Source organism: Diaphorina citri, unplaced genomic scaffold, assembly GCF_000475195.1.
Source record: "Diaphorina citri unplaced genomic scaffold, Diaci psyllid genome assembly version 1.1 scaffold708, whole genome shotgun sequence".
NCBI lineage: Eukaryota > Metazoa > Arthropoda > Insecta > Hemiptera > Psyllidae > Diaphorina > Diaphorina citri.
The window spans coordinates 6575-19105 of NW_007378141.1; the positions used below are offsets into that span (position 1 = coordinate 6575).

At 39.3% G+C, this 12531-nt stretch overlaps 1 protein-coding gene across 1 annotated transcript in view; it reads right to left on the reverse strand.

The window, feature by feature from the left end:
• Window positions 1-1595: 1595 nt before the first annotated feature.
• The window catches only part of LOC103511372 (formin-like protein), a gene marked incomplete at its 3' end in the record, with an annotated part of 36215 nt that continues 25279 nt past the window's right edge, over window positions 1596-12531 (reverse strand). Inside the window, exons 9-11 of the mRNA XM_026825149.1 lie at window positions 11872-12043; window positions 10831-10974; window positions 1596-1712 (exon numbers count right to left, since the gene is read on the reverse strand). Of these exons, the coding sequence (XP_026680950.1) occupies window positions 1596-1712; window positions 10831-10974; window positions 11872-12043 (433 nt within the window). The remainder of the gene's footprint in view (window positions 1713-10830; window positions 10975-11871; window positions 12044-12531) is intronic.

A 12531-nucleotide genomic window follows, 5' to 3' on the forward strand; every position in this document is an offset into this window, starting at 1 on the left:
AGGAGGAGAACACTAGAAATTGCTTTCGTATTTCAAGCTTATTCAACGTCCCGAAAATCTCGACATCAGTTCTTGTCAGGCTAGTATGCAGAGGTGTTCCAATCGAAGTCAGAAATGAGCCACCAATTTCATGGTTGCAATATGCGATACCCCTACAAAAAACGTGAAATACGAGTAAGTGTTGGGAGTTGGGATGAAAGACTGGTAGAAAGGAAACAAAGTTCAACAGACAAGACAGAACGAAAATGTTGAACTTAAACAAACAATAGAAATATAAGGAGATTAATTTTAGCCTAAAATCGAAGTCAGAAACGAGCCACCAATTCCATGGTTACAATATGCAATACTGCTACAAAAAACGTGAAATACGAGTAAGTGTTGGGTGTTGGGATGAAAGACTGGTAGAAAGGAAACAAAGTTCAACAGACAAGACAGAACGAAAATATTGAACTTAAACAAACAATAGAAATATAAGGAGATTAATTTTAGCCTATTCCTCTCCATGGAGTCATAGGTAGTTCGTATCCGGTCCAGAGATAAATGGATTTAGGGCCGGGTCTATCAAGTCACATTGAAATCTATCTACGTATCCACATGCTACGTATGTTACATGTTATAATAACATTAACTTTCTTCAAAATAAACAATGATGTAAAAATAAAGTGGTCAGCAACAGCAAGTCCATTTTCCCGTCTTAAAGTGAGTCCCAAAATTACCAAGAGTACCAAGTAATTTTCATCGGTATAGTACCTATTCTTTCGCGTATCTTTCCTTTTTAGCGTCTTTACTACATTCTTCTCATTTGATTTTACATCAGTACGATTTATTTAAGGGGGAAAAGTTCTCTTTGGCAAAAAAAAAACTAAAAACTGAATTATTCTGGATTCTGTGAGAGTATCCCGAAATAGATAACACAGTGCGTAGTGCAGGTTAAGTGAATGATTAGGGGGGATGTCCCAGCCTCGTGGCTCATAATGTCTGGTGAGGCACCCTAGGCCCCCAGCCAGTAGCGTAACGACAACTTGGTAGCAAAGTATTGGGATGCACGAGGGAAAATGACCTAATAGTCAACTCCGAGCATTTGAAAACAACAACAACAACCTTTCCATTTGTAACATAATATCACAAATAAAACATTATTATTCTATTCTAATTGATTTACTGAGGAAATCATAAAAAATATAGACCCTCCAAAAGAGCACAGTTTTACATTCACACCAAAGTTTCACATACGAGTATTTAAAATGTTGAACTTAAAAGCTAGATATAGTGTGATCCATTGGTAATAGATACGTTGTTGAATCCATCATTCCCAATGGTGTCTCCCGAAGTCGGGAGAAAAGCGACGGGATATTCCCGATGAATCACTCAAGTTCAGTAACAATGTGCATGGTTGATTTCCCGATGGGTGACCTTGTTGAATCCATCATTCCCAATGGTGTCTCCCGAAGTCGGGAGAAAAGCGACGGGATATTCCCGATGAATCACTCAAGTTCAGTAACGTTGTGCATGGTTGATTTCCTGATGGGTGACCTGACCACCTGGACAATGCTGCTTCCCGGTCTCAGTCAGACTGAGTCAGTTGATATACTCACATGTCCTAGTTCATCCTCCAGTTCAGCAACTTTCTCCAGGGCGGCAGTCTTAGTTTCACTATCCTCCATGAGAGCGGCCACATCAAACACATTGTCCAGATAGGCCGAGATTTGAACCTGGAACCAATGGATAGGGGAGCAAGATTAGGTGAAATCCGGAGCAATAATGAACAAAGTCGGAGTGTTGAACAAAGTCAGAGAGGAAGCATTTCCGGACATGGGTTCATAGAGTGAAAGACCAGCCTAATTAGCTTGGAAAGTAATAATAGCGCTTATTTATACTGCTCGCATAGGACTGAAAAGTCCCTTTACTCCAGCAGTAGGCTACTACTATTACTGAGGTCAAATTATCAAATTAGCTATATTCAGGATAAGATTCCATACCTCAGCTAGGATTGAACCCATGCCCTCCTGTTTACCAGGCGAGCGTCTTGACCACTAATACTGCTCGCATAGGACTGAAAAGTCCCTTTACTCCAGCAGTAGGCTACTACTATTACTGAGGTCAAATTATCAAATTAGCTATATTCTGGATAAAATTCCATACCTCGGCTAGGATTGAACCCATGCCCTCCTGTTTACCAGGCGAGCGTCTTGACCACTACACCACCGAGGCAGGTACCACCTTGTACGTATTAGATCGCGGGTGTGACTCTTGTTCCAGGCAACCTTAGTTAAGGTGCTTTCATGGAACAGCAGGCTTTCTCTTATCCTGTCCGCCTTCTACCTTCGATTTCGGGACGACACAACCACCTCTCTTGTTACAGTTCCCTCAATCTGTCTATCTTTTTCGTTTATTATTTTCATTAGTGTTCATTCTTTTTACTTTCTATTTTTCAACTGTCGTGGTTGACCTATGAACTAGTGATGAAAGTTAAGCTCCGGTTTAAACTTTATGCTTATGGTTCTGTGGAATACTATCACAGCTATTAGAAACAAAATGGTCTGTGTCGGCAATAAATAAGCTAACATCGTGAGCTACACGTAGAAAATAGGTAGTATCGGCAATTTTAGACAACCATTATCAGAAATGCTAATTTTCGTGTCACTTTCGAAGTGTTTTCCCCTTTGAACTTTTCAAACTAGTCAGGTGACAATATCAGTGTAATCTGACAAGCATTAAACGTCTTATCACATAGTAAACAATCTCGAAACTCGATTAGCTCTTCTACTGTCTCCGTGCCAAGCTATTTGTTTCTTATTTCATGGATTCCCAAGTTTCTGATCAACACGAGTTTGAAAACAGAACCTCATACAGTCCTACATTGTACATTACTATTGCCAGTCAAATGAACTAAAGCTTAAGGGACAAGAACACGAACACTTTGAAAATAGGTAGTATCGGCAATTTTAGACAACCATTATCAGAAATGCTAATTTTCGTGTCACTTTCGAAGTGTTTTCCCCTTTGAACTTTTCAAACTAGTCAGGTGACAATATCAGTGTAATCTGACAAGCATTAAACGTCTTATCACATAGTAAACAATCTCGAAACTCGATTAGCTCTTCTACCATGTCCAGTCATTTCACCTCTACACACTTCCACCAGTTGTACTTACTTACTTCAGTTGTGAAATTAAAATTACCACCGGTGAGGTAAAAACCCAAGAGGAATAAAAAAGTAATTTTTTAGGCAAGCTTATTGTGGTGTGACCGAATTTGTGAAACTAGTCCACGAAGTGAGAGGTGAGTGGGAAGAGACCAAGATATACTTATGTCGTGAGGATATTCTTACATTAATACGACCTACCCATTAAGAATATTCATAAATGACCTACCTATTAATAGCATTCATATTGCTAATGCTTGTTCTCTTAAAGATTCTGTAATCCCGGTGAGGTAAGTAAAAACCCAAGAGGAATAAAAAAGTAATTTTCTAGGCAAGCTTATTGTGGTGTGACCGAATTTGTGAAACTAGTTCACGAAGTGAGAGGTGAGTGGGAAGAGACCAAGTGAGGATATTAATATGACCTACCTATTAAAAGAATATTCATAATTATGTATGTACTACTTCCTACGAATTGATAATGCTTAACTGTTGTTCTCTCAAATATTCTGTAATCTTGTATCAACCTGACTTTTGAACCTCCAAATCAAACTCTAAATATTCCCATCGAACATAAAATACTTTTTCTCTCCTTTATTTATGAATTAAACTTGATATTTTTTATTCATAAATAGAGCCCTAAAAGCTTTTGAACCTCCAAATCAAACTCTAAATATTCCCATCGAACATAAAATACTTTTTCTCTCCTTTATTTATGAATTAAACTTGATATTTTATTCATAAATAGAACCCTAAAAGCCTTGAAAATGCCTTTAGGGCAACACCTACCTAAACGGTCAATTTTTCCTATACTTTAGGGGTTATCTTTCCGATATAAAATATAACAACAGATATTTAAGTGTTTCTGTTTGTAAAGCTGTGTCCACACATAGAGTCGAGGGCCGTCGATCGAAGTCGATTCACATCGATTGACGGCCGTCGCCTATGTCGCGAGAAGTGGACACACCCTAACTGGTAACTGGTGTAGCTAACATATTTCTTACCCTGGAGCTCCTAGAGGCTTTCGGATCGAGATATGTCCTCAGCTTACTCAGATAATGAGCAGGGGGATCCTTGGCTTGTACTCGTTCCTGGAACAAAAGAAGAAACAGAGGTATTCATCAATAGGTTGTCAGTGCAACAGACAGAATTAATTAACTTTAAATACAACACATCAGATAGTACTGATTATGAGTTTCTGCTAGAAGGGATGGTCTGTTTTTCAAGAAGAAGGTCTTATCTGCTCGAAATCGAGGAGAGGAGTACAGGATAGAAGAAAGGATAACGTTTACCTTAGACAGGCCGGGGAGGAATCGAACCCGCGATCTAGCGTTTCCAAGCTAACTAGGCTGGCTTAGAAAAGGTCTTGATGCCCTCCCGTTTTTTTTTTTTTTTTTTCACATCAATATTTTGCAATGAGATACTGAAACCAAACGTAAGATTTGTAAGAATCTACTTGTTTATTTGAGGTACTTTGAATTCTTTGATTACCAACTCGATTGAGGTCATAGAGTACTTTAATACCCGGTCCGCCTCCGCTGTCTGAACACAAGTCCTCTAGGTTTACTTATATATAGGTACTTTATCTGAAGAGGAAATGGAACCAATGATCACTGCTAGTAGCAATGTATTACTCAATGGAAGAACCTACCTACTTACTCTACTGTAGGAAAGTGAGAGTAACTACTTAACAGAGTAATGAGTACCAGTGGTATAATAGAGGTTTCATTTCAAATAAGATTTACTTCATCTATTCTTATTGGTGAATCTGGCAACCCGAGAACTGAAACAAGATGAGTCAATTGGACAGAACACAATAGGCATGAATTATACCCCGGTAAAAAGAGCTCTCTCAAAAGGGTAAAGAGGGCAAGGACCTATGGACAAATCCTGCGAGAGTGGCAGAATTAATGGAGCTGCCCCACAGTGGAGACAAACCGGAATTGACGAGGGCACTGCTGTTACTAAAACATCAACACCAAACAACAAAGGGCAAAAGGGGTTGTAGACAAAGAAGAAGATGAATTGCTAAAATTCAAAACATTGGTAGGTACTCATATTAGACGAAAATCACGAGACTGAAGTTTGGTGGAAATTGTTGATAAAGACTAACACTACCACTACCACTCATAATATTCAAGCATTGTTCCGATCAATACTGGATCACCGATTAGTCCAAGAGCCAACTAATATTCACATCAGGTGTTTCCTATTCATGAGCCTGACCAATCACATCCAAAGCAAAGTGACCAAGACTGATTCTAAATCGGAACAATCCAACCCGCATTAGTCAAGCTGAAATCCCCTCCAAATATCCCCGCTAGGACATATCACTCATGTTATAGCTATGTTATCGTCCAGCGATTTCCAACTAGCGCCCGCGGGCCACCAGACCATTTCTGTGGCCCGCGAAGTTTTTAGTGGGCCCCATCGCGCTATTATGGGGGTGGAGCATCCACCCCCCCCCTCCAGAAATCTTGGATACGGACCTCCTAACGTGGTGTTTGTGGCCGCGAAGTGTCTGCCCAATGTAGGATGTGGCCCCATAACAAATGGAAGTTGGAAATCCCTGTTATAGTCGATCAACACTGGTGGCTAAATGGATTAGGTCTGCTCCCTTTATTTTATTCATGCGAGAGTTGCGCCCTCACTGAGTTATAACTGTATCCTAGGTATGGTTGGACAATGTGACAAACAGTATTAAGATCGACATTATTTGGATAATTTTCGTCACGATTTCTTGTATTTCGTCATCAGGAGGAGTCTTCAGATAGAAATGTATTTAAACCCTGAACTGTACGAAATATAAATACAGATGCCATTAAAGAAAAATTGAAACGTGAAAAGTCTCACTGATATCCCACTTTCGGTCAGCTATTAAGCTGTGTCCAGCACACATAGTCGACCATTGATAGACGGAGTCGACTATGTGTGGAGTTGTGGACACATCAGCTTTAGAATATACTACACCTATGTTTATTTGCAATTATGTACATGTACATACGTCGATATTTCAATAATCCACGAATACACGGTGTAGGTGGATCATCTCATGGGCAAAAACATAGGTACCTATCAAAAATTCCAATGAAATTATGATGAATCAAAGTGGTGAACAATCAAGCAGTAGATGTCTAAAGACGGGATTTCTTTTTATTAATTACAAATGACTCTTAGCAATTATTGTTCTATTTGTATTTATTAAGTTGCAAAATGGTGTAAATTGTAATGAACATGATAATTATAGTAAAACACTATCCTGTTTACAATTCATTAGGATTGTGTAGGTAAAGAATAATTATATTTACTTACATCAACTTGAAGAGGTACTATCATGCTATCATGAAGAGTGGGTGGCACGCTTTTACTGCTGCAGCCATGAACAATAGAATTGTAATTTGTAATAGAAATTGTTAGAAATAAACGTACATAGAAGTGTGCTGTGTCTGTTGGTATGTACAATGAGGCATTCCTTTGAACGATATAACAGATACCATGCAAGATATCAGCAGTATTTATGGATTGAAATTGGCAAAAAGATACCCTTTATGATATGAAAACAACTAGAAAGTCTAATTATTTACTAATATATTTCTTTATTATTTTTGCCAGGTGATACATATTATGTGCTGATGAGTGCTCGTGTACATCAGCCTTTCTAGAAGACATCACCCTGCGCTATTGTTTCCAGTCAAGGTTAACCAGCCTAATCGTCTTTCTCTCCCAGAGTCCCTACAGCTTCGCACTATCAGCAAATTCCAAGGTCACCAGTAGGTAATTAGTGAGAACGTCATTACTGGAGGGCTCATTATCTTCAGGATCTCAATCGTAATAGGACAGTTCCAGGATATTTATACAATTCTGAACTATTTCAGCCTAGAGCGATCTCAGAAGTTGTAAATGGATAAAGAAGTTTTCTAGTGTTGTCACTAATATCATCAATGTCAACTTGTATAACGTCCACCCTGTACATAGACCTAATGGTCCACATGCACAGCATCTACATGCCTTCAGTGAGGACACCTACACATTTCTCCCGATGCATTGGAAACCTGTTAGTTGAACCCGGCCAAGAACAATGTTCGGTCCTCCATACTAACTGCATACCTAGTGATGAAAGTTAAGCTCCGGTTTAAACTTTATGCTTATGGTTCTGTGGAATACTATCACAGCGATTAGAAACAAAATGGTCTGTTCTGTGTGTCTCAATCGTAATAGGACAGTTCCAGGATATTTATACAATTCTGAACTATTTCAGCCTAGAGCGATCTCAGAAGTTGTAAATGGATAATGAAGTTTTCTAGTGTTGTCACTAATATCATCAATGTCAAGTCATATGTCATAGTATTATCTCTAATAATCAGATTGCTCTCAGTTGGTTTCCATGATGTTATACATATTTTTCACTATCTCTCACCAGTAGATAAATAACTAACTGACTGATCTTACCTCACCACACAAGAAGATCAGCACACCTTACAAACATATAGCGGGAGCCAATAAATTCAGGTGGTCCAGATAGATAGGCGTTTAAGGAATATTTGTGGATCTCGTGAATAGTCACAGACGTTGGATTCAACATAGACTGTGGTTGAATCCAGGGATGGATTCAGTTCGGGGGGCGAGGACCGGTGGGCAGTATGGAAAAGGGGAGTTTCAGAATGGACTAGTTTTAGAAGGACTCTCAAGAGGAGGGAAAATTGAGGAGTTGTGGAGAGGTTATGCTAAAGGCATTCTAGGAAAGTTTATGGTAAAGGCATTCTCTACCACCCGACCTGTATTATCTCTAATAATCAGATTGCTCTCAGTTGGTTTCCATGATGTTATACATATTTTTCACTATCTCTCACCAGTAGATAAATAACCAACTGACTGATCTTACCTCACCACACAAGAAGATCAGGACACCTTACAAACATATAGCGGGAGCCAATAAATTCAGGTGGTCCAGATAGATAGGCGTTTAAGGAATATTTGTGCTGGGTCTAGGAACAATTAACATCAAACCTCAAGAGAAACGTAAAGCAACCCACTGCAACAACTATGATGTCTGTGATTGTCATATCAATCAGCAAACTGCAGAGCTTGGCTGCCGTGTACAAAGAATAAACTAGCCACAATGTCTTCAAATTTCGTTTTGTTCCCAGGACTCCCACTCGATTCCCGGTGCGGCGTTGCATTTTCGTCTTTTTTAAGTGTCAAGTTCACGAACTATGGCAACAGCGCAAGTACTTTGACCGTTTTAACATGTGTTTCTATTTATTCGTCATCGGATGAAATGCATTCAAGTGACAAGTGCGTGTTTTTTAATTAGGTGGGAATCTATCCCAGGTTAGGCTGTTAAATTCTTGCCAACATGTTTCTAATGTTTTCTAGAAATTTAGAGGATGCAAGTTCCAATCCTAGCCGTGGAGATAGAAATAATCGCGCAAGATTTGATCACAACAGTGTAAGCTAAAACACGAGCTGCTAAATAGCTATACGGATGGACAATTGAAAACAACATAGGTATTTATTTTAGGGGGACTTTACTATGGAAGTAGGAAGTAGGCATAACCCCAAGTCCCAAGTACATGGGTAGATGGGTACCTACTGGACAGTGAGCGATTATCAACACATGGTGTAAAAGTACCAAAGGTGTTCTTATAACACGTGCTCACCCCTTCATCTCCCCCTTTTCCGGCTCAGGTCACCTAGACTTATCTGATCTAAATGAATTAGCAATTCATATTTAACTCTCCAGTCTATAATATTCCACAGTTATGCTCTCTACAGTGACTTTTACGATTCACACAGATTTCACGGTGTGGTGGATTTTGCCGGTCTAATTGCACATTTTACAACCAGTAGATAAATAACTAACTGACTGATCTTACCTCACCACACAAGAAGATCAGCACACCTTACAAACATATAGCGGGAGCCAATAAATTTAGGTGGTCCAGATAGATAGGCGTTTAAGGAATATTTGTGCTGGGTCTAGGAACAATTACCATCAAACCTCAAGAGAAACGTAAAGCAACCCACTGCAACTATGATGTCTGTGATTGTCATATCAATCAGCAAACTGCAGAGCTTGGCTGCCGTGTACAAAGAGTAAATTGATTTCAATCCAAACAAAAATATGAAATGTACACGAGACATGAACAGTTGCCAGTAGAATCTGGTTCAGGCGTAGATCTGCCTACGGTTTCCGGGCTGGCTTTGGTTTATTCCTCGCTTATCTTTTTCCATACACACAGACATACAGACGCAATCAACACATCAGGCACACTCACGGGCACAAGCATCACACCACAGTCACACTCACAGGCCGAAGCATTACATCACAAGGTAAAGGTGGCTTTCTAAGGTAAACGCCAAAGAGAACCCACCTATTATAGATATACATAAGTAAGCAATGAAGAGGAAGAAGAACCATCTCCTCAGAGGTTAAATTTAGCCTAGGAGAGTTTTTAATTGTAATTAAATTTTCAAAAATAAAGTACTTACATATATTAAAAATTCAAGATTCAAACCTTTTATTTATCTAATTTGCTATTTATGGAGATATTAAACACTTTCTTTACTCAGATGATCAGACTATGAAACCGACTTAAACCACACATCTCATGTTCTTATCTCCATAGAGCGAGATTTTCGTGAATAATGTTCTTCAAACTTGGTGTGAACGTCAGAAATGCTAATTTTCGTGTCACTTTCGAAGTGTTTTCCCCTTTGAACTTTTCAAACTAGTCAGGTGACAATACCAGTGTAATCTGACAAGCATTAAACGTCTTATCACATAGTAAACAATCTCGAAACTCGATTAGCTCTTGTACTGTCTCGGTGCCAAGCTATTTCTTATTTCCTGGATTCCCAAGTTTCTAATCAACACGAGTTTGAAAACAGAACCTCATACAGTCCTACATTGTACATTACTATTGCCAGTCAAATGAACTAAAGCTTAAAGGCACAAGAACACAAAACACTTTAGACTTTTTAGGTAGATAGCTATGTTGGAAATGTTGGGATAGGTACGAGTACATACTTCCCTAAAACACGAGCTGCTAAATAGCTATACGGATGGACAATTGAAAACAACATAGGTATTTATTTTAGGGGGACTTTACTATGGAAGTACGAAGTAGGCATAACCCCAAGTCCCAAGTACATGGGTAGATGGGTACCTACTGGACAGTGAGCAATTATCAACACATGGTGTAAAAGTACAACAGATATCAAAGGTGTTCTTATAACACGTGCTCACCCCTTCATCTTCCCCTTTTCCGGCTCAGGTCACCTAGACTTATCTGATCTAACTGAATTAGCAATTCATATTTAACTCTCCAGTCTTATGCTCTCTACAGTGACTTTTACGATTCAAACAGATTTCACGGTGTGGTGGATTTTGCCGGTCTAATTGCACATTTTACAACTGTACCACCTTGTACGTATTAGATCGCGGGTGTGACTCTTGTTCCAGGCAACCTTAGTTAAGGTGCTTTCATGGAACAGCAGGCTTTCTAAATATTATCCTGTCCGCCTTCTACCTTCGATTTCGGGACGACAAAACCACCTCTCTTGTTACAGTTCCCTCAATCTGTCTATCTTTTTCGTTTATTATTTTCATTAGTGTTCTTTCTTTTTTTCAACTGTTGTGGTTGACCTGTGAAGTAGGAACATCTATTGATCAGCTCAAACGTTTACCTGTAATTCCTCGCTCTCCGTATGCCTCAGCTTATCCAGATAACTGTCCAGGCCTAGTCGTGAGAACTCGTATTGGAGATGTACTCGGAAGTTCATGTCTTCCACCGAATGCACGACGATGTTGATGAATTGCATACACGCCACCTGGACACGGTAGAAATAGAGACATAATAAGTAGCAATGGAGAAGTAATGACACTAAGACCTATGAAGTAGGAACATCTATTGATCAGCTCAAATGTTTACCTGTAATTCCTCGCTCTCTGTATGCCTCAGCTTATCCAGATAACTGTCCAGGCCTAGTCGTGAGAACTCGTACTGGAGATGTACTCGGAAGTTCATGTCCTCTACTGAATGCACAACGATGTTGATGAATTGCATACACGCCACCTGGACACGGTAGAAATAGAGACATAATAAGTAGCAATGGAGAAGTAATGTCTCTGTATGCCTCAGCTTATCCAGATAACTGTCCAGGCCTAGTCGTGAGAACTCGTACTGGAGATGTACTCGGAAGTTCATGTCCTCCACCGAATGCACGACGATGTTGATGAATTGCATACACGCCACCTGGACACGGTAGAAATAGAGACATAATAAGTAGTAATGGAGAAGTAATGACACTTGTACACTTGTAGTCTATTGTGCTCAATAACTAATTCAAACAAAGTAAAAATATGAACATGCCACTGGAAAATCTGGAAATTGAACCAAAAAAAATTACGGGATTTTTTCTTTCGATATATTCCTGCCCTGCCTACTCCTGGCGAGGGTTTCTCTAATAACCTGTGTTTGATATTATTCTATTTATTTACAATACACAATGATAATAACAGCCATTAGGGGATTTGAAGAAACAAGGATAACCGAAGCTCTATGAAGTTGTTACATTTCAGGAACCTCATCAGGATTCAAATGGAGTCGGGATTGTCGGGTAGGACATTGACGTGTGTTTAGTATAACTCTAGTTTTCTTCAGAATCGCAAGCTAAAGAGGCCCAACTAGACTACTAAGATGTACGGTCAAAGAGGGTTAAACTCACCATAAATTCTATATGAAAGACTTCGTAGTTCATGAAGTAATCCATTAGGGTTTCGAACCTCTTCGACTCCTGACAGATCTCCTTGAAGTTGTCGAAAGCGGCGAGAATGATCTCGTGCCCTCCCGTGACTAAACAAATGGCGGCGAGTAACTCGAGAACCAACGCCTTGGTCCTGTGGGAAGCAAGGTAAATATGACGTCAAATGAAGTATTTCCACACAAAATTTTGATTTAAAGTAAGAATTAAATCCGGAAACATAGTATAACTATGACGTGAAATTAGGTAGATATTTCCACACAAAATTTTAATTCAAAGTGAGATTTAAGTCCGGATACATAGTATGATACTATTGAACGTCTATGCGTCTATAAACTTTGTCTACAAACTAAAACAAAGCGGCGAGAATGATCTCGTGCCCTCCCGTGACTAAACAAATGGCGGCGAGTAACTCGAGAACCAACGCCTTGGTCCTGTGGGAAGCGAGGTAAATATGACGTCAAATGAAGTATTTCTACACAAAATTTTGATTTAAAGTGAGAATTAAATCCGGAAACATAGTATAACTATGACGTAAAATTAGGTATTTCCACACAAAATTTCAATTCAAAGTGAGATTTAAGTCCGTATACATAGTATGAAACAATTGAACGTCTATGTGTC